The sequence below is a fragment of the Nycticebus coucang genome, chromosome 14 (assembly GCF_027406575.1).
Source record: "Nycticebus coucang isolate mNycCou1 chromosome 14, mNycCou1.pri, whole genome shotgun sequence".
Lineage (NCBI taxonomy): Eukaryota > Metazoa > Chordata > Mammalia > Primates > Lorisidae > Nycticebus > Nycticebus coucang.
The window spans coordinates 59,474,844-59,502,309 of NC_069793.1; the positions used below are offsets into that span (position 1 = coordinate 59,474,844).

Below are 27,466 nucleotides of genomic sequence, written 5' to 3' on the forward strand. Positions count from 1 at the left end.
GTACTAGCATACAAAAGAATGGGGCACTTGGGAGTACAGAGGATGAGCATTAGCCTAGACTAGGGTGGAAATGGGGATGTCAGTTTGAAAGCTGAGGTGTAAAGGGGTAGTAGAAGATAGGAAAAAGTAAAGGGAAGAGCATCCTAGTCAGAGGCCAACATGGGAGGAATTCAATTAGGAATAAATGAATGGGAATGGTTAAGGATTTTTGCCAATCCAGAGAAAGGGATCTATGAAGATGTTTAAACAGAAATGTGAGAACATGGAAAGTCTAGGATTGAGGAAAGTAGTCCTGAGGCTTAGGATAGTGTCATATAGACCCCAGGATCCATCAACTTGGGTAGTCTAGTAAGTGCCTAGCCAAAAACTCTTAAGCATGAACCCTGTCTGAGGCTCCTTCACAAGCCCTGGAGCACCGTACTACATGCTGGAAGTTAGGTGACTGGAGGTTGAGGCACTTCTCATGGTTCCTGCTGCACACAGATGTTGAGTCCATATCTGAAACTTCTGTGAGAAAATCCTAAGAATGCTCCCAAACAGCACTTTGGTTTAGTTAGGGCATAGGTGCCATCACCTCTATATACCTCTCTGTGCACTTCCTCTGGAAGTCTGGAGGAAGGGGACAACCCAGTCAGCAGATTCTCATAGCACTGGAATCTACAGGGGGCTGACTTAGCTTTTTGTCACTGCTGCTACAGCTCCTAGGCAGGCATCCTGGGCTTTGGTCAGTCTGTAGTCATCTGACTAGAGCTTGATTTCTGTGTGTGTGTTTTGAGAGGAGTGGGAGTTCCCGCATATAAACTGCCACTTTATGGACCACTTGAAGCAGGGCTCAAATTGTTAGCTGAGTGAGTGATCAGGACTAATGTCTGGGGGACCAGGGCCCTGTTTCTTACTTTGTAAAACAGGACTGATAAAGGAAGCTACCTATTATGGTTATGAGTATTAAATGAGATAATACATATCAGGCGACTAGTTCTGTGTATGGCACATAAAAAGTATTCAGTCCCTGTTAACTGGTTATGACTTTCATTATTTTCCACTGGGGCTGCTTTTCTGTAATGCGATGATTCTGAGAATTGCCCAAAGTCTTTGGTGTGAGGAAGGGAGTTGTTGGTCTGAACCATAATTTCCTCCCGAGAGGGCTCCTGAGGCACGGTAGAGCCAAATCAAGCATTCCACCTTTCTACTCCGTCAGCTCCTTCTAGATCTCTGGGTACAGCCCTCTCGTCGCCCAGAGATCCATGCTGAGGTACGGACGGCCCTGCAGCCCCTGCTGCTCCCTGCTCTCGAAGATTGGGTTAGCGTATTCCATACGAGCACCCGAAGAAAGGCAAAAAGGGCGCCTTCAGGAGACAGACGAGGCGGGTTTTCAGAGTCCGAAATCCCTGCTGCCCCATCCTGCTCCCCCTTTTCTAGATGGAGCCTCATCCCACCCCCCTGAGAACGACCACACTGCCCTTCCCCGGAGCCTTCGGGAGCCGGAGGCAGCTGCTGAGATCCGGGATCCGGGATCCGGGATCCGGCTCCCCGGCTCCTCAGCCGCGCCGCGGTGTCAGAGTCCGCGGGAGCTGGACTGCTAGCCGAACTGGGAGGGTAGGGGCGAGCAGGCGTGGGTGGGCGGGGCCTCCGTGGCGGCGGGCGGGGCGTAGGTGGGTCTTCAGCTCTGGAGTCGCCCCCTCCCCCGACCGGTCCGCAGCCCCGCCCCGGCCCCTCCCTCCGGCCTGTGCGGCTAGTCCGGCGGCGCCGGCGCGGGGACAGGCGGAGGCGCGGGAGGTGGGGCGGCGCAGCGGGCAGGGCCGGGCAGACGGGCGCTGGCAGCGGGGGCAGCGCCGCGGGCCCCTCGGAGTGGCTGCATTCCCGGCCTTGCTCTCCCATCCTGCTCCAACGCGGTGAGTGCGAAGGGCGGGCCCCTAGGGTGCGCTTGTATCCGGATCTGCCCGGGTCCGGGTCTGGGTCCGAGCGTCTCTGTGGGTGGGGGCGCGGATGATTTTCAAAAGCTGTGCCTGTCTCTGTCCACGTGAGGCGTGCCCATGTCAGTGAGAGAGCAGCAGGGGGATTCTTCGGGCTGTGGCTGCTCACGTGAGGTCCATGTTTTGAGGGGGGAGGCGCGGATGGATGGGTGATGGTTCCTTGGAGGAGCCCAGGGTTTGGGAGCTAGTGTGTGTTGGCGGAGGATGCCAAACGCTGCGGCCGGGGATGGTAGTGCTGGTCAGGGGAGTGGGGTTGCTGAGTGGGACTCTGGAATACTGTGGCCCAGCATGTCTCAGGGGTTCCTTTCTCCCTGGTGCAGACACCTCCACCCCTTGCAACCCCCTCTGGCACTCAAAGGCACACCAGTCAGGATGGAGGACAACCTTTCCTCCCCTAGCGCTGCTCAATAGACAGGAAGCCTCATGGGAGGCTGTTTCTCATAGGAAAGAACCCCCTCTGTTTCCCTGCACCCTGGGCCCCACCTGGAGGATCCCAGGCCCCTCTCAGATTCTGACCTCCTCCCTCCTGGACTTGGCTTGTGATTCTGGGCTGCAAACCTGCAGGGACAGATGGTTGCAGGTTGGAGGGGCAGGCTGCACACCAGGGAGGTCAGTCTGACTGAGGACAGACCTTGATCTGGGGGTCTCTGAAGTGGACAACAGAAACCCAGGACTGGCCTCAGCAGGAAGATCAGATCTGTGAGATCAGAAAAGGTGCAGAGGTCTTTTTCACAGGTTTCTCCCTGCCAGTCTGTCCAGCTCACCAGTGCCCATTCATCCCCTGAGCTAGGCCCTGGTCTACTGCAGAACTGGAATCAGAGCTGCAGGCCTGACAGATGCCCTGCCTCTCTAGACTTGTATGCCTCCAGTGATGGAGCACTTACTATCTTCTGCTATGGAAAAGCTTCCTTGTGATAAGCAGAGATATCTCTCCTTGGAACTTTTTTCACTTGTCATTATTGCCTTTACATTTGCATCTCTCTCTGATGAAAGGGAACTGCAGAAATTTAAACATGGCTCTCCTGTTACCAGCATATACTAAGTGCTCCCTGTATGCCAAGTACCTCCACTGCCACTTAGGGGACAATGACATTCTTGCGGAGAAAAGAACTTGAGCAAAGAGTCCATAGTTGAGATAGTACAGCTCGAGTTCAGAGAACCTATATGGCTAGAGTAGAGGGTGCTCATAGGGAGTGTCACAGGTGCCTTAAAGTTAAGCATACATTTATTTGGGAGGGCAATTGTGACCATCCTGTAACACACCTAGTCTTATGGTGAAACTATCAATGAGATCATCATGATAGTACAAGATTTGATTTAATCATGGGCACATATTACAATCTGTGTGAGGCCTAGCCTTGGAAGGAAACCTTAACAGATTTTGAGAACAAAAAAAACCTCCCATTCCCAATTTACAAGGATTAGAACTAGATCCCAGATCTCCTGACTTTATAAACGCACACACACTTCAGAGGCAGAATCAGGCATATAGTCATAGCTTGTTCCTGAAATGTGAAAGAGAAAGCATAATTGAGAAGATTATCAGGGTTCTGGTTTGTGTGGCTAGGTGATTGGTGGTGCCTCTTATTGAAATGAGAAACATGACAAGAAGAGTAGGTTGTAGGAATGTGAATTAAGTTTTGAATTAGTCCCTGTCTACCATGTAGGTAGAGATGCCCAAGATGCTGTTGGATGGGGTTGGGGTTCAAGAGAGTCTTCAACAGGAGATAATGCTTTGGGAATCATTAGCAATTTGATGTTAACTGAAACTAGGGGAGATAATGAAATTGCCCAGGCAGAAGATGAAACATGGGAGGAAAAGAGACCCTGAAACAAAACCCTGTGAAACAACATTTTTCTTTTAGGAGTGGGCAGGGAGGAACAATCATGCAAGGAAAGAATATACACAGATCAGAGGCATCAAGTGTAGCCTCTGATTTGTCCCCACCTGCTCCATATTTCTTAATTTTTCATGCTTCTCTTTCTTTACTCACTGTTTTCCCAGTGTACCTATCAATCTTGTATATCAAGAATATTCTTGTATATTCTTGTATAATCTTGTATATCAAGAATATTCTTGTATAATCTTGTATATCAAGAATATACACACAACAGAGGCATCAAGTATATCCTCTGCTTGTCCCCACCTGGTCCATATTTCTTAATTTTTCATGCTTCTCTTTCTTTACTCACTGTTTTCCCAGTGTACCTATCAATCTCCTGTTTGTCATTCAAAACTCAGCTTAAATATCCTTGCCTCTGGAAGCCTTCTTTATTTTCCACCACCCTCAGAATTAGATACTTCATTTGCTGCTGTAGTAGTTTGAACATATCACATTGTAGTTATAAATTTCATGTCTGTCCCACACTAGTCTAAAAATGTGTGAAAGACAGGGAGTGTGTCTGATTTGGCTTTGTATCTCCAGTTACCAGTTGAAGGGTCTGGCCCAAAGTGTGCCCATAGAAATTTGATTGACTAGTTCACCTACTCAGCCTAGCAGTGATGAGAGGGATGGTACTGTGAATTTCAACACTTTCCTTCCCTGACAATCTTATTTAATTGTTTCCTTGGCCTTGAGGACTTTGCCTCATCCAATCCTTACTTTTGTTTCAGAGAAAACCCATAGATTGTAGCCTATAGTCATTTTGCTGAGATCTCAAATAATGAAATACACCTGGAAGCTAGCGAGTGAGTCATTTTAGCAAGCAAGCAAGCCTAGTTGACCTCTTGCATCCTTTTCCAACAATGCCTTAGTTACCTCTACTCACAACTGTGTGAATCATGTATACTAAAAACTTGTGATATTGTACGAGGAAGTCATGGGGGAAGTTAATGTTGTTTGAAAATCTGGAGAAACTGAAAACCCTTGAAACGCATCTATGGCAGATGTCAAGGATCTAGGCTGTCTTTATTTGTTCATAATCAACTTCTTCCTTAACTCTCTTGGATCTGGCTTCCTCTCTAGTGCTTTCTAGAAACCACACTCTCTGAGGTTAATGACAGCGTCTTTGGGACTTTAAATGGGGACATCTCTGCAGCATTTCAGTCCCTTGTTTATGAAGCTCTTTTCTCCCTTGGCCTTCATGAAATTTCTCCTTCCTAATTTTCCTGCCTCTCTGGGCATACCTTCTCAGTCTTTGTAGGCTTTGCTGATTGGGCCTGTACTTTAAATAAATATTGAGGTTCCTGAAGGTTCAGTCATAGGCCCTTCTTTCTCACTTTACCCTACCTGAGTGATATCTTCCACTTCCAAGGCTTCAGGAGCCATCTTTATACCAACAACATCCAAATCCATATCTCCAGGATAGACCGCTCTTTGTAACTGCCAACTGGACCTCTCCATTTGAATTACGTCACATAGGCAACCTTGGATTTATCATACTAGACACAGGGCTAATCATCCTCTCATCCAAACTGCCATTCCAGAGTTTTCAAGCTAGAAAACTAAGGATCATCTCTAATTCCTTCTTCTTCCCCTAACTCTTCATATAAAACCAATCTGTTAATTTTTCCGTATAAGATCCACTTCTTTGCTACTCCCATGATCAAGGGAGCAGTCTCTTAATTTTCTCTTCTTGACCCTTATAAACTATTTCCTACCTATACAGCAATCAAAAATATACTTTTGTCACTCTGGTGGGGCATGGTGGCTCATTCCTATAATTCTAGCACTCTAGAAGACTGAGGTGGTAGGATTGCTTGAGGTCAGGAGCTTCAGACCAGCCTGAGTTAGAGCAAGACCCTATCTCTACTAAAAATCGAAAAATTAGTGGGGCATGGTGATGCATATCTAAAGTTCCTAGCTACTCAGGAGGCTGAGGCAGGAGGATCGCTTGAGCCTGAAAGGTTGGGGTTGCTGTGAACCAGGCTGAGGCTGTGGCACTCTAGTCTGGTTTTTGTCCCTTAATACTTAAACCCGTCCCCCCAAAGTTTTCTTTTGAATAAAACCTTAATCCCCTTGCAGAGAAGGGTAAAGTCTAATCTCCATAATAAGGCCAGAAAAACACTGCATGTATCACTTTTGCCTACCTCTCCAGCTCATTTCTCTGTCACAGTGTGTGATTGAGCCTTCTGATGCAGAAGGTACCATGCTCTCCAACTTCTATTCTTCCTATAGTTTTCAACTTGAATGTCACTTTCTATAGGATAACTCCTTCAGCCTCCAACTCTGGACCCACCCCTACTCCAGACCTACCCAGTTAGGTAACCTTCGTACTCCTGGAACAATCTGTGCTTCCCCATCATGGCCCTTACCATATTGCATTGCAATATTAGATTGTAGAATCTAGGAAGGCTGATATGTGACTGTTTATCTTTGTGTCCTCAGGCCTAGCAGTGGTTGAGTGAATGCTGAATGAGGGAATGAAGTGCCTTGAGAACAGAGCTGTAAAGGATGGGTGAGATGGGAAGGCAGAAGGCAGCCTGAGGAAGGAGAGTGAAGTCCAGCTGAGTCCAAGGCCCTGCAGGTGTCTGCTGTGACAAACAGTCCACCTGAACCAGTGCCCACAGGACCTTGGGTGAAGATATATAGAGTACAGTGGGATGGGAGAGGTGGGAATAGGAGCCCATGAGAGAAAGGGGATCTTAGATTCAGGCTGGGGTATGGCCTCAGTGGCTGCATGCCTAGTAAATCTGGGTGGGGAACTGAAGCAGGAAGGGGAGGGGAGGGAGGAGCTGTCAGTCCTTGGACACAGCCAAATCCCCGCCCCTGTGTGACAGGCTGGGAGAACCCTTTGGGCTTGGAGAGAGGAGGAGCCTGACATCCAGCTGCCCCAGAAGGTCCCAGCACTTCACTGCTACTCTTCCTTCCAAGCCTCCCCTTCACCAGACAGAAGCCTCAGTTTGCCTCTGGCCTCCTGGTCCTTCTTCCAACCCTCAGTCTGTATTAAGTTTCCAGTTTCAGAAACCGTCACATCTGGAGAGAAAACCTTAGGATCCTCAGTGCCCACGTTAGGAAGGATGCTCTCTGGCATGCCCTCCACACCCTATGCATGCCCACCTTCACACGGACATAAGGCACGTGCAGCTCAGTCCTCAGCCCTCAGCTTAGGGCTCTGCACTGGCCCCCCTGCATATGTGCATTCGTTGTCTTTAGAGTGGTCCGTGATGCATGTAACAGTACAGACAGCAGTGACCTGGACCTAATCTTTGCCTATTTTGAAGTCGTCCACCTATTTTTGTCTCCCTTCATGACCAAATATCTGCCATGAATCACTTGCATCTGCTGCGTTAACGTCATCTCCCATTTACTCCACAGTCACTCTGAACTGGCTTCTGTCCCCACTCCTCCACCACCACTACCAAATCTGGTGGACACTCTCCAGTGCTTTTCTTGCTTCCCTCCTCCTTTCTGTTGAATTTCTCTCTCCCTTGATGTTTTTGGTTCCACACTCCCTTGGATTTCCTCCCTCCGCTTTCTCAGTTACCTTTGCTGGCTTTCCTCCCTTGTGCTGGGCCCTTTTCTAATCATTGCCTACTCTGTTCCTAGGTGATCTCACACATTCAGCAGTGTCATTAATATGCCAGTGATCCCAAATCAATAACCAGCCCAAAACCCTCTCTTGAGCTTCTGTTCATTACTTGATAGCTCTATTGGACATCACGTCAAACTTAGCATGTCTAGGAAAAAATGCCCTAAACCAGCTTCTGCTGAGCTCTTGCTATCTCTGTTCATAGCCCATTATTTGCTCAAGCAAGAAACCTGGTAGACGTTATTGACATTCCTTTTTTCCTCTCTCATGCAGTCCATCACGATGTCCTTTGGATTCAACCTCATGAATATTTCTCAGATCAGTCTTTTTGCCTATAGCTCTGCTAATACCCAACATTATCTTACCTGAGGAACTCTGATAACCTCTTAACTGGTTTCCTGATTTCATTCTTCTCTTTCTCTTCATTCTCATAGCTGCTGGAGTTCCTTTCACATTTATTTGTATTTGTTTATAAATTGAATCATCCCCACTCCCAACTTAGGGTAAAATCAGATTCTAATTTGGGGCCCACAAGATCCCACATGATCTCATCTCTGTCTCCCCAAATTTAGCTCTTCCTTTTATTTACTTTGTTCCAACTACGTGGTTCTTTCAGATTCTCAATGAGCTTTTTGACTAAGAACTCTCATCCTTCTATTCCTTCAGCCCAAAATGATTTCCCACTCTGACTCTCTAATATTCCTGCTGTTACCTACCATTGTTCTCCTGTCCCCCAGAGTGCTGCATAAAAGTTGCTTAAAGAGCCCTTTTCTGATCACCCAGTGGATGAAAATGTTCTTCCTTATAGTATCTTTTTTTTTCTTTATAGCACTCCCATGCCACCAATTTGTAATTATGTATTTACTTGGTTATTTATCACTACCTCCTCACCACAAGAACAGTGACCATATCTGTTTTTGTTTTTTTTTTTTAGAGACAGTCTCACTTTATCGCCGTCGGTAGGATGCCGAGGCAGCTCACAGCAACCTCCAACTCCTGGGCTTAGGCGATTCTCTTGCCTCAGCCTCCCAAGTAGCTGAGACTACAGGTGCCCACCATGATGCCCAGTTACTTTTTTGTTGTTGCAATTTGGCCGGGGCTGGGTTTGAACCCACCACCCTTGGTATATGGGGCTGGTGCCCTACCTACTGAGCCATGGGTGCTGCCCAGACCGTACCTGTTTTATCATTCCCTTCCTGGTACCTGTTCAAAGTAGGCACTCAGTAAATAAATATTTGTTGAATTGCTGAATTAATTTAATAAATAGAGATCTATCCTTATGTCAGGCTCTGCTTTAAGTACTAGGAATGAAAACATAGAATATAATACCTGCCCTCAAGAACACTGCATGGAGTGGAGGAAGCAGAGAAGAGTATGCTTATAGCATAGTGTATAAGCGCTAGGATAGGGGAAACACAGGGTGCCGAGGGACCCAGAGGTGGAACATCTAATCCAGTCTGTGGGAAATCAGGGAAGGTCTTCTGAATTTAGTAACATTTACACAGGGACCTGAAAGATCAGAAGTTACTAGGCATCAGCCAGGCAAAGGAGATGGGAAGAGGATTATAAGCAGAGGGAACAGATTGCCCAGAAGCAAAGGAGAACAAGGAGTTTTCCAGTAACTGAAAAGAAACCAGTGTGACTGATTATGGAATCATGAGACATGAGGTTATAGAGGAAGGTATGGGCCAGAAAAGCTAAGTCTAGTTGGCCAGCTTAAGGAATTTAGACTTTGTGCTCTGGACAAGGGAGAACCACTGAAGAAATTTAAAGAAGGAATAATGAGAAGATCAAATCTGTGTTTTATAAACCTTTTTCTGGCTGCAGGGGGCACATACGAGAAGATAGAAGTGAGGAGACAAGGACACAACTTAGGAAGCTATTATTCCAGGAGAAATCTGATGGTGGCCTAAAATTGGGGGCAGTAGCTATGAGGTTGGAGAGAAGGGGAGAAGATATTCAGGAGGCAATCATGACCTCAATACTAACTGGATGTTGAAAAAAATGCAACCCCAAGTAGTTGTGCTCAGAGGTGGGTCAGGGCATAGATGAAAGAGCTGCAGGTAGTTAGAGGAGAGACACTCCTGGTAGAGGATTTGGGGGAGGTAGAGGAGATGAAGGGTGGGTGTGTCAGTTAAAATAGGCACCACTGTGCCATATACTCAAATATGCAATTTTACATTTTCTGAACAACCATTTGAGAGGGATTATCCCCATAATTATTGTCTTAGTCTATGTTGCTATAGAGGAATACCTGAGCCTGGGTAATTTATAAAGAAAGGTATTTTTGGCCCATGATTCTGGATGGCTGGAAAATTCTTAGAAAGTTCAAGACTGGACATCTGGTGAGGGCCCCAGGCTGCTTCCACTCATGGAAGAAGGTAAAGGGGAACCCACATTCGCAGAGATTACATGGTGAGAGAGGAAGAAAGGGGAGGGTCCCAGGCTCTTTTTAACAACCAGCTCTTGGAGGAACTAATAGAGAACTCACTCACCCCCACCCCCCCCCCAGCCCTCAGGGAGGGCATTAATCTATTCATGAGGGATCTGCCCCCATGGCCCAAACACCTCACATTAGGCCCCACCTCCAATATTGGAGATCATATTTCAACACAAAGTTTGGAGGAAACAGATATCTAAACCATTGCGATTATAAATTAAGAAAGAGAAGGCTCAGAGAAGTTATGTGAATTGTCCTATATTACATAGCTGGTGAGAGTCTGAGCTAAGTTTAAAACCCAGTCTAACCCTAAGTCTGTGCTCTTAAACAGAACACCATGCTCAGGAGTCAGTTAAGCCACTTACTTCACCCTGCTCCTTCCAGTGGCTGCACAGTCCTGTCCCAGGAAGGGAAGAAGGTGGGGGGCGGTGCAGTGCGATGGGGGGAATTCTCTGTAAGGGCTTTGAGTGGTGGGGATTGGGCAGGGAGAGGGAGTGCTGGCCTCCCTGGTGCTGACCATTTCTTCATACAGAAGCTGGTGTGAGTAGCAGGAGCCATCTGTGGGCACCATGGCAAAGAGGGAGGACAGCCCTGGCCCAGAGGTCCAGCCGATGGACAAGCAGTTCCTGGTATGCAGCATCTGCCTGGATCGGTACCAGTGCCCCAAGGTTCTGCCTTGCCTGCATACCTTCTGTGAGAGGTGAGGGGGTGTGTGAACCAGGGAGGGATGAGGACCTTGCAGGCTCCCCTGAGAGGGCAGCTGCATGTGGAAACCTTTGATAAGTGAAGGAAACATGCATACATGGGAAGGTTGTAGGTAAACGCCAACCTGCAGGAGGTGAGGGTTTGGGGGTAAGAACTTGTGAGAGGACCCAAAGCTCCTAACGCTGGCCCATGGTCCCTGCCTAGAATTGGGCTTTCACTGCTCCTTTCCAAACCCCAAGGCAGCTTTTGACACTACCAAAGAAATCAGATTATACTGAGACTCCAGCAATTCTGGCACCAGCAGCATTTGTGACTAGTGGGATGATACTGGAAGCTGGGTCTGTCCTTCCCTGCCTGCCTTCATTGTCATCCTCAGGCACTGAGTGAAAGGCGGCCCCTCCCAGCCTCTAGGCTTTTGTCCATCATTCATCATTCCTATTTACTCTGTCCCATGCTTTGGGTATGCTGCAGTGATGAGCAAAAACAGATAGATCTGATCCTTACTCTCAAAGAGCTTATAGTATAGTAAAAGAGAAAGATAGTAATCAAATAGTCATATAGCTAGACTACAGATAACGTTAGAATTACATCCTCAGTGAGTGCTACAAATAAAGTGCTAAACTATATGAGATTAGCATGTGGGGTCTCTTATAGTTTGGACAGTAAGGGAAGTTTTTGCCAAGGTGCAGTTTGGAGAATATATGGAAGTGAACTAGGTAAAGGGAGTTAGAAGAGAAGAACATTGGAAGAAGCCATGTAGCAGGAGGGAACGTGTTAGGTAAGAGGGACAGGAGCGGAGTGAGTGTGATTCAAAGGAAAATGTAATGGGATGAAGCTGGAGATGTATGTAGGTGGAGGCCAGACCACCTGGGGCTTTGTAGACCTGTTAGGGAATTTCATCTTTACCCTGAGCTGAAAGCCACATGACGTCTTTGCAGTGTCTTATAAGTGATCACATGTGTGTTTTGACAACATTCTCTCTCAGGCCCTTATCCATCGTTGCTCTGTCTTGGGTCACCTGGTCCCTGGGTCTTCTCACCATTGCCTCTATCCAAGCTTCCCCTCTGCCTTCTTCCTCCATTAAAATCTGGCTCTACCCCAGGGATGCTGCTTCTCTTTCAAGCCTTGCTCTTTTGAGATTCCAGTTCTGCTGCTTTCATTCCTTCATCAACTGGAAATAGCCTCCCTGCCCATTGAAGTTCTTTCATCAGCCAGGGGACCTCACTACCCATTTATGCCTCTTGGTTCTTGACTATTTCTCCAGGGACATCTCCCACTCTACCTCAGTAACACTCTCCCAACCATGCCCTCAATGTTGTCATCACCCAGAATGATACCACTTCTGCAGTCATAAATTTCAGTATTCCACTTCTGGCTCCTATCACCTCACTCCCTCTACATCACCTTTGACTCAGTGTAACATCTAGCCCCTTCAACTGCTCTTCCTTTTCCTGGTCACCAACTTCATCCTGGCCTCCCTTTTCTTCCTACCCATCTTGGATCTTATGGCTGACCATCTGACTGCCCACACTCACAATTCCTTTGCCAGACCCAGTAGAAGCTCAATGCTGGATCAGAGCCATAATTGCATGTCTCTGCACTTTCTCCTGCGCCTAGATCACCAAGCGCTCCTGGAGAAAATGAATGCCTGAGAAATTGTAATGCCAGTGGCTACCATGTATTGATTGCTTTCTCTTTGTCAGGGACTGGCTAAGTGATTTACATATAAATTTAATTCATCTTCACAGCAGATACTTTATTATCTCCATTTTAAGGAGGAAGAAACTAAGGTTCAGAGTCAGTAAGCAATTAAGAAATATTGCCAAGGCTACACAGCAAGTAAATAGCAGAGGTCTGCATCTAGGTTAACTGCAGAGCCTTCACTCTCAACAAGTACTCATTCATTTATTCTTTGGTCCCTATCCTCAGAGAGCTTATGTTCTACTAGGCAGTGACTAACAGTAAGGAAGCAAATAAACAGGAAAGCCACAGTTTGTTTTACAGGAAATAACCAGAGAGCAAGTGATGGTGGTTGGGCTGGAGGTCCATTCTATACTCATCAAAGAAGACTTCCCTGTGGGAGGTGAAAATTGACCTCTGTTCTGAGGATAAGAAGGAAACAGATATACAGATTATTCCAGGCAACAGAAAAATCTGTACAAAGGTCTTGAGGAGGAAGAAGTAGACAGGGTAGGTTCGGAGACAAGAAAATAAGTCAGTGTGGGTGAGTGAGGAGGAAAGTAGGATGAGGTGAAATCAAAGAGAGTCAGGACAGTTATGGGCCAGCTTGTAGGTTTAAAGAAAGTGTTTGGATTTTCTTCTAAGAGTAGTGGGAAACCATTTGAGGACTTAAAAGTTTACACTGCTATTGTGTAGAGAACAGATTATAAAGGAGCAAGGGTGCAAACAGGAGACCAGTTAGGAAGCTATTATAAGCCAGGTACACTCAACAGATAAGAAGGAGGTATTGATGAGTTAGAAGGTGTTTTGCAGGAGAAGTGCTAGATTCAGTGAGCTGAGAAGAGAGCTGTGGAAAAACAGAGTGGAATGGAAGAAATGCGGATTTCAGAGTTGGTGCATGTACTGACTGTTAATAAGATACAGGTGGTGGTGAGAGCATGGGTGTGTCCAGCTGAGAGAGCTTATGGAAAACATCATGGAGGGTGTAGAGGTCAAAGAATTATGAAATCATGATGGTGGATGGATGTCAGTGCCACTGAGAGCCATGGCAGAGTGTGTGTGTGGCGGGGGAGATTTAGGGGGTAGGTAGTAGGAGAGTGAGCCAGGAGAAACAGTTAAGTGAATGGGGGAGTAGCCATTAGGTTAGTGGCAAAAATAACAAGGAGGGTGGTATAGACAGAAGGCATGACCTTCAAAGGAGCTGAAGGAGAATAGTTCAGAAATATTCCAGTTGGGAAGAGGGAAGGTTCCACCTCACCTTCTTTCTGGCCCTAAGGAATGTGGAGTATGAAACAAAAACCACTCTGCTTTAGAGGACTACAGGGAAAAGTAGGTCACAATTAAGTAGGTCACAATTAAATAAGTTAATATTTGTGAAACACATAGAATCATGCCTGGCACACAGTATTTGTTAGATTTTAATTAATTAAGATCAAAAGGTATGGGGAACATTAAAAGAAGGAAGGCTACAGGAAGAGTTTGCACAATGCAGATCTTCCCTCCACAAATTTGTGGTCTCCCAACACAGCTTCCTTCAGCCCTGGTGTCTGTTTCTAGTAAGTGTCCTTCTCCACTCCCTTCAGTGACTAATCTGAGCCATTACCATGCTGCTGAATCCTCCTTCCTTCTCTCTGGGCAGCTGATCTTGCCCAAGGCAGTTAGGCACCCTTTCTGTAACTTTATCCCCTGTGCCCCTCTGTATCCTCTGCTCCTTTTCCACTTCCCTCCATCCAGAGGCTGGGTGTCTGCTTCTCCTCTTCAGGCCAGCCCAAGTCACTCCCTGATTGCCAAGACCTTGTCCTGTCCATCTTCTAGTCTCTTCCACCTCTCCCTCTCTCCTGCCTCCTTCTCCATAAACATGCTCAAAACTCCCATTGCAAACAGTCTCCTTGTCCCCCTCTAGTGCCATCCAACCCCTTAACTCCCTGCTCATACAAACTTCTAACCTCCCCTTCACTCTGCAACTCGCAGCAGCCCAGCTTTCCTTCCTCAGCCACTCTCTCACTGTTTTCTTTGCAGACAGAAGTACTGTTAACATTTGCCAAATTCAGTGGGCATTTTCTAGTCCTTACCTTGCCTGACTCCTTGGCTGCTTTTGAACTGATGACTACTCATTCCCTTCTGGAAACCTGCCACTCACTTTGCAGCCCTGATACCGCCACTCCTCCTAACTCTTGGCCTGATCCTCTTTGTTGTCCTTGTTCAGGACTCACTGAGTGCTCTGTCCTTCTCTACCCCTTCTTGGCCAATCTCATCCTCTCCCATGGCCACTGAGGCTGTCTACATGTGGATGGCACACCCATCTCTGTCTCTAAGCTGCCTTCTCCCCCATGTCTCCTGGTGCCCTCTCCCTGGATTTTCCACTGTTAACAGTAAATTCAACCAGGATGGAGGTGAACTTTCCTATAAACTACTCCTTTTTCTGGCTTTCATTATAGAGAATACCATCACTGTTCACCCAGTTATCTAAGCTACGAAGTTGGTAGTCGACCACAACTCATCTCTCTCACTCTCACATGTAATCCGACAACACCTCCCACCTGTACTTCTTAAATACTTCTCAAACATGTTCCCTTCTCAGAGGCTACAGTACTACTGCCTAAGTTCGGGTCTCCCTCAACTCTTGCCTAGACTATGATAAGAGTTGGGTAAGCACACGTTTTGATTTGAATGCAGGCACCAGCATTTACTTTGGAACACTTGCCCTTTCTGAGCCTGTTAACATAAACATAAATTGGAAAGGAAAGCACTTGGCACATGGGCACTTAATAAATGGTAACTAGATGATGATACCACTGCCTACCTTGTCTGCTGTCTCATCCCCTTTAAATTCACCCCACACACAGAGGTGCTGAGGAACAGCTTGATAAAATGTAAACCTGGCTGTACCACCCTCTTGCAGGACCTTGTTGCAAAAACTTCTAAGCTTGTTCACTTCTCTAACCATTCCTTGCCTTGGGCTTCATCTCTAGTCATATCTACGAAGGACTGCTTGTAGTTCCTCGCCCACACTATGCTGTTTCTACCTACCTTCTGTATCTGGAACACCCTTTCTTTTCTTGCACCTTTCTTTGGTCAGGCTAACAATTACTTACCCATGAAGATTTAGCTTACTTTACTTCCACTGAAGCCCTTTCTGGCCACCCTCTCCACCCACCTGAGCCAGATGCATTTCCTTATCTGCTGTATTTCTTATATTAGTGATAAGTAATACTAGTAGCCTATCATATACAGTGTTTTTGTGATTCAGACATTTGGCATTTATTCTTCTTTAAATGTAAGAAAGTATTTTACATTTAATCTTTAATAATACCCTGTGAATTCTGCACTGTCTCCCTCTTATGAAAGGAAGAGTCCTTGGCTCTTCAAAGTTAAGAAACATCAGGGGTCACACAGTGAAATAGGTGAATGACCTGGGAGTTGGGCCCAGTCAGCCTGGCTCCAGGACCTATGCTCCCTTAATCATTACTCTATGACATTGTACTTCTCTAAACTCTTATTTCTTTTTTTTAATTTTTTTGCAGTTTTTGGCCGGGGCTGGGTTTGAATCTGCCACCTCCGGCATATGGGGCCGGCACCCCACTCCTTTGAGACACAGGTGCCTCCCTAAACTCTTATTTCTGTGGCTCCTTTTTTTCTCTGTAGACTGGAAGTATTTTAAGGGCAGACACTGTGTGCCTTATCGTTTTGTCCCCCAGAGCTTGGCACAGATTTGCAAGAGTAGGCAATCAGTAAATGTTTAATGAATTAATGAAGTGGGGGGGGCACTAGTCACACATTTTCATGAGAAGAGTTTAAAACACCTGTGAAAGGTGAACCTGTGCCTGTGCGTACTGTGATAAGCTGCTCTTCTGCAAGAGGGTCAGAGATGTGTTTCTACTCAGTTGTAAGGTGAGGCCCTTTATATCTGCTGATGGATGAGATGTGTCAACCAGAGGTCTCCAAATGAAGTGTAATTGCACACCTGTGAGGTGAGGGCTCAGCAGCCATAGTGGGTGTAAGGAGGGGTGTGCTGGCACCCCCTTACCCTTTCCTCCCTGTTGTTCCCCGTCCTCTCTGGCCAGATGCCTCCAGAACTACATCCCTGCCCAGAGCCTGACACTATCCTGTCCAGTGTGCCGGCAGACGTCCATCCTCCCTGAGCAGGGTGTCTCAGCACTGCAGAACAACTTTTTCATCAGCAGCCTCATGGAGGCAATGCAGCAAGCACCTGATGGAGCCCATGACCCCGAGGACCCCCACCCCCTCAGCGCAGTGGCTGGCCGCCCTCTCTCCTGCCCCAACCATGAAGGCAAGGTGGGCCCAAGCGAGGCCCAGTGAGGCCAGGACTTGGGGTGGGAGGAGGAGGAGAGGCATTGGTGGGGTGCCAAGTGGCTAGGGGTGACAGGATGAGTGGTCCAAGTAGGAGATGCACTTGGAAGGTGAGGGGCAATGAGGGCAGATGGGGAGGGGAGGAACAAAGAAGTGCGATGTCTAGCCATTGCCTGACTGGAGTCTTTGTACTATCAGACGATGGAGTTTTACTGTGAGGCCTGTGAGACAGCCATGTGTGGCGAGTGCCGTGCAGGGGAGCATCGGGAGCACGGCACCGTGCTGCTGCGGGATGTGGTGGAGCAGCACAAGGCGGCCCTGCAGCACCAGCTCGAGGCTGTGCGTGGTCGGTAGGCACCAAGCAGGGACCTGGGTATGGAGGCCACAGGATGGTATCTCAGTGGCGGAAGGGGCAGAGTCCTGGGGAGGGGAGAAAAGAGAAGAAGAGTCTGTGAAGGACAGAGATAGAAGTGTCAGGGAAGTCTTAGGGAGGGGATTTCCGGGAGGGCAGCAGCAGGGTCCCCAAGGTGAAGGGATGGTTTAGTGAGGGCACCCCCACCAACCCTGGTATGAGATGTTGCCCTTCCTAGATTGCCACAGCTGTCCGCCGCAATTGCCTTAGTTGGGGGCATTAGCCAGCAGCTGCAAGAGCGCAAGGCAGAGGCCCTGGCCCAGATCAGCGCAGCCTTCGAGGACCTGGAGCAGGCTCTGCAGCAGCGCAAGCAGGCTCTGGTCAGCGACCTGGAGACCATCTGTGGGGCTAAGCAGAAGGTGCTTCTGACCTTTCTCTCCAGCATCCATCCTGAGATGGTTCTATTGCCTCTGTTGTGTCCCTGCCTTCCACACCAGCACTCCCCTTTCCCCAGCCTGTACCTTCTGGCTCTTGACACCAGGAGTAGAGGTGGGGAGGGGAGAGGGTGTTACAGACATCTGTGTCCTCTGTCCACATACACCTTCATATTTCTTTTATGCCATAGTACTACAAGTTCATCAGTCATCATAGAGACTCTCTCTGTGCCAGTCTGCTCACCACCCTCTCTATCCCCCCTGCAGGTGTTGCAGACCCAGTTAGACACACTGCGTCAGGGTCAAGAACACATCGGCAGCAGCTGCAGCTTCGCAGAGCAAGCTCTGCGCCTGGGCTCGGCCCCGGAGGTGTTGCTGGTGCGTAAGCACATGAGAGAGCGACTGGCGGCACTGGCGGCGCAGGCCTTCCCAGAGCGGCCGCACGAGAACGCACAGCTGGAACTGGTCCTTGAGGTTGATGGGCTACGGCGATCGGTGCTCAACCTAGGTGCGCTGCTTACCACGAGTGCCACGGCACACGAGACGGTAGCCACGGGCGAGGGCCTGCGACAGGCACTTGTGGGCCAGCCTGCTTCGCTCACCGTCACTACCAAAGACAAGGACGGGCGGCTGGTACGCACAGGCAGTGCCGAGTTGCGCGCTGAGATCACAGGCCCAGATGGCACACGCCTTCCAGTGCCGGTGGTGGACCATAAGAATGGCACGTATGAGCTAGTGTACACAGTGCGCAGCGAAGGCGAGCTGCTCCTCTCAGTGCTGCTATATGGACAGCCGGTGCGTGGCAGCCCTTTCCGCGTGCGTGCCCTGCGTCCTGGGGACCTGCCACCTTCCCCAGATGATGTGAAGCGCAGAGTCAAATCCCCTGGAGGCCCCGGGAGCCATGTGCGCCAGAAGGCAGTACGTAGGCCAAGCTCCATGTACAGCACAGGCGGCAAACGGAAGGACAACCCAATTGAGGATGAGCTCGTCTTTCGCGTTGGTACAGATGGCCGAGGACAGAACCGGTTGTGGGCAGGGAAGGAAGGGAAGTTCAAAATAACCTCCAAGTGAATTCTACTATTTTCCTTCCTTTCCCTTCCCCACAGGCAGCCGTGGAAGGGAGAAGGGTGAATTCACTAATTTACAAGGTGTATCCGCAGCTAGCAGTGGCCGCATAGTGGTAGCAGACAGCAACAACCAGTGTATCCAGGTAAGCACCTTTATTACTCTCTCCCAACACCAAGGTTCTCAAACTACAGCCTCCTGAAAAGATAGAGTGTACAGGTTGCCCCTCCTGAAAGATGAAACTGTACAGATAGCACCATTCCTTAAGAACAGTGAATAAAAGCCCTTAGCTTTTATTTTAGCTTCTTAGTCAGAAACCAAGGTTTAGGCTCAGTGCCCATAGCTCAGTGGGTAGGGTGCTGGCCACATACACCAGGACTGATGGGTTGGAACCTGGCCTGGGCCAGCTAAACAACAATGACAACTGCAACAAAAAATAGCTGGCAGGCACTGTAGTCTCTGCTACTTGGGAGGCTGAGGCAAGAGAATCGGTTCAGCCCAAGAGTTTGAGATTGCTGTGAGCTGTGATGCCACGGTACTCTACTGAGGGCAACATAGTGAGACTCTGTCTCAAAAAAAGAGAGAAAGAAACCTGAGTTTACTGTGTTTGCAGCCTCTACCTCCCAGGCCATGGCTCAGGACAGAGCAGCTTCTGGACCCCAAAGATTGGCTTGTTCCTCCTTCCCTTCTGCCTCTTCCTGAGCCTCTGACTCTTCTCTCCTTTTCTCCTGGTGGTTAGGATGCAGGCTTGCCCTCTCCTGCAATCTTTCAACATGTCTGCCTGGCTCCAGAATGTATATTTTCTATCTGGAGGCGCTATAGTCCATTTGGTTGTCTAGATAGTCAAATGGGGGTAACTTGGCCAAAGGGGTATTTTCAATGGCTAGAAGTTGTCACCTAACTTTACAGGCGATCCTGCCCTGCCTCTCCTAGTACATCACACACCGATTAGGGCATCCCACCACATTGAGTGGGCATGGTCTCTACTTCATCATAAACTCGTTTTTAAAACTAGGAAACATGGCTTTTCTCTCTTTGTTCTTTGAGCCCAACAAAGTGGACACCAGTGCAATAGACACAGCATAGCAGTTAAAAGCTGAGGCTCTGAAATCAGACACCTGAGCTCTAATCCTAGCTCTGCTGCATACTAGCAAGTCATGTTACCTCTTTGAGCTTCAGTTAACTCATGTGTAAAATTAGGAAAAACATGCCTCACAGGATTGCTGGGAGTATTAAATGATGTAATGTACAGTAGCTGACACCTAGCAAACCTTCTAATATTAGCCATTGTTAAAAATATCACTGTCCAGGTGGAGGCTGTAAACAAAGGCCAGGAGGTGGGAAAGTGCTGGAGGAGATTGTGCAGGGAACTGGAAGGATCCCAGCAGGCAGGGGGTAGATTACTATTAGGAGCCAGGGGTAGCCGAGGTCACATTGTGAATGGCTTTGGAGATGATGCTGTGGAATTTGTATTTTATCTCATAGGGGACTGTTTCTAACTACCATGCACTTCTTGGAAACCTTTTCTGGGTAGCAAAACATCTCCCTGAAGATCCTTATTCCACAATACCTGTATATTTAAACTTTCTGTCCCTGCTTGAGTACTAATATGGATCTAGCTCTGCTAAGGTCTCTCCCTTCAGTATCAGCTCCTCCTGAGACCCGCTTTCCTCCCAGCAGGTTAAAAGTACCCAGAACTCTTCTGTGGCCAGATTCCCAGTCTTGTCCCTCCCAACTTTATTTCTATCCTATTTCTAAGAGCAGAGGAATGGAGAGGCCCAGTGCAGCACAGTGGGGGCATTTGGGCCCAGTCTGGATGATGAAGAAGGGATTGGGGGGGCGGGCAGGGACAACGTTGGGCCTTACTCAGGCACACTCTCCACCATTCAATTCCTTTCCTCCCCTCTAGGCATGGGATGCTTCCTGGCTTAATAGGATTTGGAGCCAGGTGCAGTGGCTCACACCTATAATCCTAGTACTCTGGGAGGTGGGAGGATCCCTTGAGCTCAGGAGTTTAAGACCAGCCTGAGCATGAGCAAGACCCCATCTCTAAAAATAGAAAAATTAGCTGGGTGTTGTGGTGGGCACGTGTACTTCCAGCTGCTTGGGAGGCTGAGATAAGAGTATCACTTGAACCCAGGAATTTGAGGTCACTGTGAGCTAGGGTGATACCATGGCACTCTTGCCTGGGTAATAGAGTGAGGCTCTATCTCAACAAAAGAAGGGCAAAAGAGTCAGGACACCTTCCTTGTTATGCTTGCTGCTCACATATACAGAAAGATGGTGCTGCTTTGTCTCCCTGGTGAGGGGCTCTATCTGCCCGTTGTTTCAGGATGGGGAGTTGAGAATGAGGGCCTGGTGTAGCCCCTTCCCTTCCAAATACCTGCTACTCCTCTAGCAGTCCTCCTTGCTTCCACTTCTACCCACACCCAGTGTCATCACTGTCAGGAGACTAGCAAGCTTCTCTTACTCTGGGGTCCTCAGGGCTGATGTGGGCTGGGCTCCCACATGGGTGTCACAAACCCCTCAGTTCATGAGGAGTGAGGTTCTCCTAAACCTTTCCTTTTTTGGACTTTTCTGTGGTGGAGGGTGAAGCAAATCCCCTCATTAAGCAGAAGCAGCATCAGCTGGTAGAAGACAACTACAAAACCATTTTGTAGTTTTAAAAAAAGAATTTGATTTTGTATATATTATGTCCTTGTATGATTGCCTTAGCCCCAAATTTTATCAACTGTACAGTGAGAACTTTCTCTATCCCTGCAAGTAGAATGTTAATCACATCCTTCTGCGAAGTACTCTCACCTCAGTCTTTTGCTATAGCAGTTTTCAGACTTCCTGGAATCATTGGTTTATTTTGTTGTTTTTGTTTATTTGTTTTTATCTTTCTCTGGTTCTGTTTTATTTTTAGTCTCTCTCTTTTACTAGCCTGTGAAATCCCTGAAGTTAAGGATCCACTTACTGATAGTGTGGTATGGGAGAGAGATGTTAAGAACCAAACTAGGACACCATCAGATTCTGGAGATAGAATGGCAGATTTTGATAAGCCATGAGATGCCAAGGAACAGGGAGGGAATCAACACTGGGTAGATGGAGCAGGCCTGGGAAGAAATTGGTGAATCTACTTTTGTACATGTTGGGTTTGAGATAGCTGTGGCATCTGAGTGAAGACGTTCAGTTCAGTTATGAGACTGAGCCAGGGAATTTATTCATTTGTTGAACATCTACTAAGTGCCAAATGCTGTACCAGTGCTGTGAATGCAGCAGCAAACAAAACAGATGCTGTCCTTGTCCCATGTGGGGCTTCCATCCTTAGAAGGGAGCCAGATATTTAATAGTTATTTAGCTATGAAGCAACAGTTGTTATGAAGAGTTATGAAGCAGGTTTCATGGAGACCTAGCTTCATGTGTGTATGTTGATTTGGAAAGGGGTGGGAAGGGAGTTGGTCAACAAAGTCTTCTCTGAAGAAATGACCTGGAAATTCTGAGAATGGAAGGATGAGTAGGAGTTCGCCAGGTGTAAAGGGTGAGATGGGATAGCATGGGAAGAGCAAGGCCGCCCAAAGTCTCATTAGTGTTAAGCCTAAGATAATGTTGAGCTGCTCAGACTGGAGGGGCAGATGTGTTATCTCACTGCTAAACTGGTGGGACCCTTTAGTTCCCCTCACTTCTGTTCTGCACAGCACCATTCTTCTCCTATGGATACAGAGGACCAACACAGAACCCAGGGGCTGTGCTGGTTGGCCAGGGGAGGGGTTGTGGAAGGTTCTTATCAGGAGGAAGGTGTCTGTTGGTGAGACCAATTTAAATAGCCCTATAGGACTAAGAGATGGGGTGGAGGTGAGGCTGGGGTGGGGTTGGGGTGGGGAGCCCAGTCCACAAAGTCTATATCAAAAAGCCAGCTCAAGGTCCAGAACTTAAGTTCTCTAAGACTGCTCTTGGCTCTGGTTCATCTTATGTCCCCAGAGCCTATAACAAAGCAGAACATATGAGACTTATGCTGTGAGTAATGTTTTGGCTGTGAAGAAGAAGCCAAAAGGCTTAGCTTAAGGAGGGAGGAGGACTGAAGGAGGTGCTTTTGGGATGAGGAGACCTGAGCATGTTGGACAGCTCAGGTAGAGGAGTGGGGAGAAAAGAGAAGTTGAAAGGTTTTCTGTGTCCAGGAGGAAGGATTCCTCGTCAGCCCTATAGCCTGATAGACTAATCCTTGTATACTTTCTCCCTTCTCACCTACCCTTTTCCAGTCTTCTACTAGGTCCTGTTGATACTAACGTTTATGTATCTCTCGAGTCCATCTGCTTCCCTCCAGCCAATTCCCCTGGTCTGAGCCATCATCATTTCTCACTTGGACCATTGCAGCAGCATCTGGCAGGGCAACGGCTTCCAGTCTTGACTCCTCCCTGTATCCAGAATGCTCTTTCTTTAAAGCAAATCTGATCTGGTCACTTCTCTTCCCAGAAACTTTCAGTGACTGCTTATTATACCCAGGATAAAACACAATTCCTTCTGTTGTTCACCTAGGTGCTCCCTACACTGCAGTCACACTGGGCAGGTCCTCAAGCAGTGCCCATACTAGACTCTGTGCCTTTTACTGTTCCCCCTGCTTGAACACCTTTCCTCCTCCTCTATGGCCGACATCGGCTCATCATTTGGCATCCATATTGGACCATCAGTTCAGATATCAGCTTCTTGTGAGGCCTCCCTTCACCATTTCCTCAGCCCATTGGTATTCTCATGGCCCCATTCACACCTCGTGCCTCTGCCACATGTCCCCTGGACCTGCCACCATCTTTGATTTCTCTCTGTATTTACAGCATGGTGTCAGTAAGTGCTTATTGAGTGACTGAATAAATGGAGGGGCCTTCTCCTCAGGATGCTACTCCCTTCTCTCTGTGCCCACAGTGTCTCCCCTCCTCCCTACTCGTCCCCTTGCTCCTCTGCTTCAGGTGTTCTCCAATGAGGGCCAGTTCAAGTTCCGTTTTGGGGTCCGAGGGCGTTCACCTGGGCAGTTGCAGCGCCCCACAGGTGTGGCAGTGGACACCAATGGAGACATTATCGTGGCAGACTATGACAACCGTTGGGTCAGCATCTTCTCTCCTGAAGGCAAGTTCAAGGTGAGAGGCCTACTATTGCTATGTTCGTACCACGGTGACCAGCTATGCTGACAATTCTGATGCCTTTGGGTGATTGGGGCCTGGAGTGATACAATCCTGCCTCTTCATCCTCTGGCTCATCCCCAGGTTCTGCTTTGATGCCAGGTGGGGATTGCTCTCCCTACTACATAAAGCCACTCATGGGTATTCTCTTCCTCCAGACCAAGATTGGAGCTGGCCGCCTCATGGGCCCCAAGGGTGTAGCTGTAGACCGGAATGGACATATCATTGTGGTTGACAACAAATCTTGTTGCGTCTTCACCTTCCAGCCCAATGGCAAGCTAGTTGGCCGTTTTGGGGGCCGTGGGGCCACTGACCGACACTTTGCAGGTATGGGAGACAACACTAAGATTTACCTAAGAGAACTCTCCTAGGTACCCAGCTCTAAAGACCCTTTTCCTTTATCTTGGTCCCAGAGATCCCTCCTTCCCTGTATCCTACCTAGCCCATCATCCCAGAGACCACACTGATTTCCTAACACCCTAAGGACACTCTTATCCCAGCTTCCTGGCCTATGACCACTCTATATTTTCAGGACCCCATTTTGTGGCTGTGAACAACAAGAATGAGATTGTAGTAACGGATTTCCATAACCATTCAGTGAAGGTCAGTGTCTTCCCTCCCTTGCCTTCCCTCCCTTCCTCCCTCCATGACCACTCTCCCAATATGCTTTCGTCTTCCACAAGACTCTTCTCCCCTTTATGTCCTCCTTCTTCCCCTTGAAATCATTCATTCAAATACTAAGCATTTGTGGCATGGCTACTTTGTCCTAGGTCCTATGCTAGAGGTTAGAGATACAGCAATGAACAAAGCAAACATGTTCCCTGTCTTCCTGGTTATAGTTTAGTAGGGAAGAGAAAAAGGTAACCAGGAAATTACAATATGATGTGATAAATTCTGTGATAGGGAGGTGCAGGGAACTGTGGGAGGAGGTAGCAGAAGTATTTGATTTAGAGGAGGTTATCTGAGGAAGACCTAAAGCCCAAGTAGGAATTAGCTAAAAGATAGAAAAGAAGGAAAGTGTTTAAGGCAAAGAATACAGGCGGAGCCTAGAATGGGAGGAGATAACCCTAGTGTGTTCTAGAAATAAGTAGTTCAGACTGGGTTTGAGGAGGGTACAGGTACAAGGTGAGGATGAGGCACACGTGCCCAGCAAAGAAGCTTGCTCTATTCTCAAGAGCTATGGAGAGTCACGGAAGGATTTTAGGCAGAGGAATGAAGCAATCCTGGGAGGCTTAGAAAGATCACTCAGGCTATGGCAAGATGAGAGGCAGGCAGATCAGCTTTTGCAGTGATCCAGACAAAAAATGATGAGAACCTCAACTGTGATAAAGGTGTGGCAGCATGTACATAGAGGACAGAGTTAAGAGATGGATTCAAAATAGAATCAAGAGTTAATTAACTGATTATCAAGGAGAGAAGAAGGTGTGGTTGAAAATTACTCATGGTGAAATGGGTGCTAAAGTCATTGAGGTAGAGAACTCAGAACAACCGACTTCCCAGAGAAGATGGGCTATTGAATTTGATGTTCCCAAAGGATATCACCTGGAGATGTCAAGTAGGCAAGTACAGTGTATAGATGTGAAACCTAGAAAGATTATCTTGGCTGCAGATCTGGGGTTCCTCAGCCCTTGGACTTCATCCCATCCCCATCCAAGGCCCTGCTCTCTGCCTGAGGCCAGGTCCCCAGTCCCTAGTCCCTTTCCCCACTAGGTGTACAGTGCCGACGGAGAGTTCCTCTTCAAGTTTGGTTCCCATGGTGAGGGCAATGGGCAGTTCAATGCCCCCACAGGAGTAGCTGTGGACTCTAATGGGAACATCATCGTGGCCGACTGGGGCAACAGCCGCATCCAGGTGAGTAAGGCCCCAGGATGGCATGAGGGTGAGGTTTCCTACTGTGCCCCCCCACTCCCCCCAAATACAGGCTGTTATCCACCTGATCTTACCTCTCCCTCCATTCTCCACTCCTTCCTCAGGTATTCGACAGCTCTGGCTCCTTCCTGTCCTATATCAACACATCTGCAGAGCCACTGTATGGCCCACAGGGCCTGGCACTGACCTCAGATGGCCATGTGGTAGTGGCTGATGCTGGCAACCATTGCTTTAAAGCCTATCGCTACCTCCAGTAGCTGCCTGGCACATGGAGGAACAGACATAGGGGTGATTGGACAAGAAGGTCTGGCTTGGAGGTGGGCCAGACATGGCGGCACTGAATGTGGGCTGTGGGCGTGGGTACGCCTGGAGCCCTCCCTCTCCCCGCTTCCCCTACCCCACAGTTGCACTTTATTTATTCGGTTCTTGCTTTGGTGACTGGATGGGCCTGGACTGTAGGCCCAAGGATGTGTGCAGAGCTTCACCCTACCCACTTATGCACCTCCCCTGCCCCCTCAGTCTGCTCCCCACCCTCCAGCCTGGGGCCAGAACAACCTCCTTCTCCAGGACAGAAGTCCCTCTGGTTGTCTCCCTATCACTCTATACACACTGACAGAGACAGCAATACCCCACCCACCATATTAAATAAATGTCTTCACCAAGATGTTTTTGCTGGATTTTTGTGGGGCAGGGCTGTGAGTGAATGGGGTCATGGGACTAGTTCTGGACTAAAAGGTGGACAAGCAGGAAGGCAGGGGACCAGCTTCCCAAATGAATTCTAATGTTTTGAAACTTCAGGAGAGGAGAGAAAGAGAGGGTAAACCCCCGGGATCCTGAGCCAGTTGCCAAATCCCCATTCCTAGACACTGCATTTCTTGCAGAAATAGGCAAGTCATTCACGACCAGCCTGAGCAAGAGCAAGACCTCATCTCCTCTAAAAGTAGAACAATTAACAAGGTATTGTGGTGAGTGCCTGTAGTTACAGCTACTTAGGAAGCTGAGGCAGGAGGAAGGCTTGAACCTAGGAGTCTGAGGTTGCTATGAACTAGGGTGACACCATAGCATTCTAGCTTGGACAACAGAGTGAGACTCCAGAGAGAGAGAGAAAGGATGGGAAGGAGAGGGAAGGGAAAGGAATAGGCAAGTCTTTTTGTTTGTCTGCTCTTGGGCTGGAAGGGAGCTGGAGGTGAAGGTAGAGGTGGGGTAGGGAATGACCTTTGACACAGCCAGCAGGTACAGGGAGACTAGTCAGAGTATGAAAGCAATCCTTGAAGCCAAAACCTGGGCTAGGGATTTGAGTCTAGCCTAGGTGGAAGCTGGGTGTGGAGACTACATGGCTAATTTCAGAGGTCAGCCCTGAAGCCCTGACCTATCCCCTTGCTCTCTGTTCCAAGGTTGCTGCCTTTTCCCCACAGTGAAATGAGGGTCCTCACACTTCCTCCTGACCTCTAGTTTGCCAGGATTTGGTTTCAAACTTCAGAGATAATTAATTGAAACAAGCATTCGTGATTTGGAACATAAGAACTACGATTTCTTGTTCTCTGAAAAAGACTGAAGCTCAGAAGAATACATCATAATTGAACAGCTGAAGGCAGACTTGAATCTGTAGCTGCATACTGCTAACTGGTAAGTTGTAGCACCTTATTCAACCTTGTGCCCCTTGCACATGGCGTGACAACTGGCAGAAAAGGCATTCAACAAGATTTGGGCAATATTGGATCTGAGAAGACTAATTCTGAGAAGTCATGGAAAAAATCAAGACATTGTCCTGGTACATGTAGCACATTCCTGGAGCTAAGGATGGGAGGGTACTATCCACAGACCTGCCAAAGACCATGGGTGCTTTGCACAGATCAAGGTGACCCACGTGAACCATTTGAAAGCCTCAGTTATACGTCACTGGTAGGCAAGTAGAGAAACAGGGATGCCCTGAAGATTCTAGGGCACGTGTTCTTATAGGGCCTGAATTTCTGGCTCTTTATGAGTAGAATTGCCTGAGCACAGGCCCTGAC

At 48.1% G+C, this 27,466-nt stretch overlaps 1 protein-coding gene across 7 annotated transcripts; it reads left to right on the forward strand.

Annotated features, from left to right (window-relative positions):
- Positions 1 to 1,681: 1,681 nt before the first annotated feature.
- On the forward strand, positions 1,682 to 26,118 carry TRIM3 (tripartite motif containing 3). 7 transcript variants are annotated; one of them, XM_053560563.1, is made up of 13 exons: positions 1,709 to 1,892; positions 6,302 to 6,506; positions 10,418 to 10,585; positions 16,335 to 16,566; positions 16,780 to 16,931; positions 17,172 to 17,352; positions 17,635 to 18,367; positions 18,474 to 18,577; positions 23,376 to 23,543; positions 23,744 to 23,912; positions 24,118 to 24,188; positions 25,296 to 25,436; positions 25,559 to 26,118. In XM_053560563.1, exons 3-13 carry the CDS (start codon positions 10,455 to 10,457, stop codon positions 25,709 to 25,711), a joined length of 2,235 nt encoding a protein of 744 aa, XP_053416538.1. In that variant the 5' UTR covers positions 1,709 to 1,892; positions 6,302 to 6,506; positions 10,418 to 10,454; the 3' UTR covers positions 25,712 to 26,118. The 7 variants fall into 7 exon arrangements, with proteins under 7 accessions (XP_053416537.1, XP_053416542.1, XP_053416538.1 ...); XM_053560564.1 differs by lacking the exon at positions 6,302 to 6,506 and adding an exon at positions 9,273 to 9,477; XM_053560562.1 differs by lacking the exon at positions 6,302 to 6,506 and having other exon boundaries at positions 1,682 to 1,892.
- Positions 26,119 to 27,466: the final 1,348 nt, after the last annotated feature.

Excerpts from the sequence above, each read along its gene's own strand:
- TRIM3 (XM_053560562.1), top strand. The coding sequence starts at position 10,455 with ATGGCAAAGAGGGAGGACAGCCCTGGCCCAGAGGTCCAGCCGATGGAC. Across the intron at positions 23,544-23,743 it reads CTCCTGAAGGCAAGTTCAAG|ACCAAGATTGGAGCTGGCCG; the intron begins GTGAGAGGCCTA and ends CTCTTCCTCCAG. Across the intron at positions 25,437-25,558 it reads GGGGCAACAGCCGCATCCAG|GTATTCGACAGCTCTGGCTC; the intron begins GTGAGTAAGGCC and ends CTCCTTCCTCAG.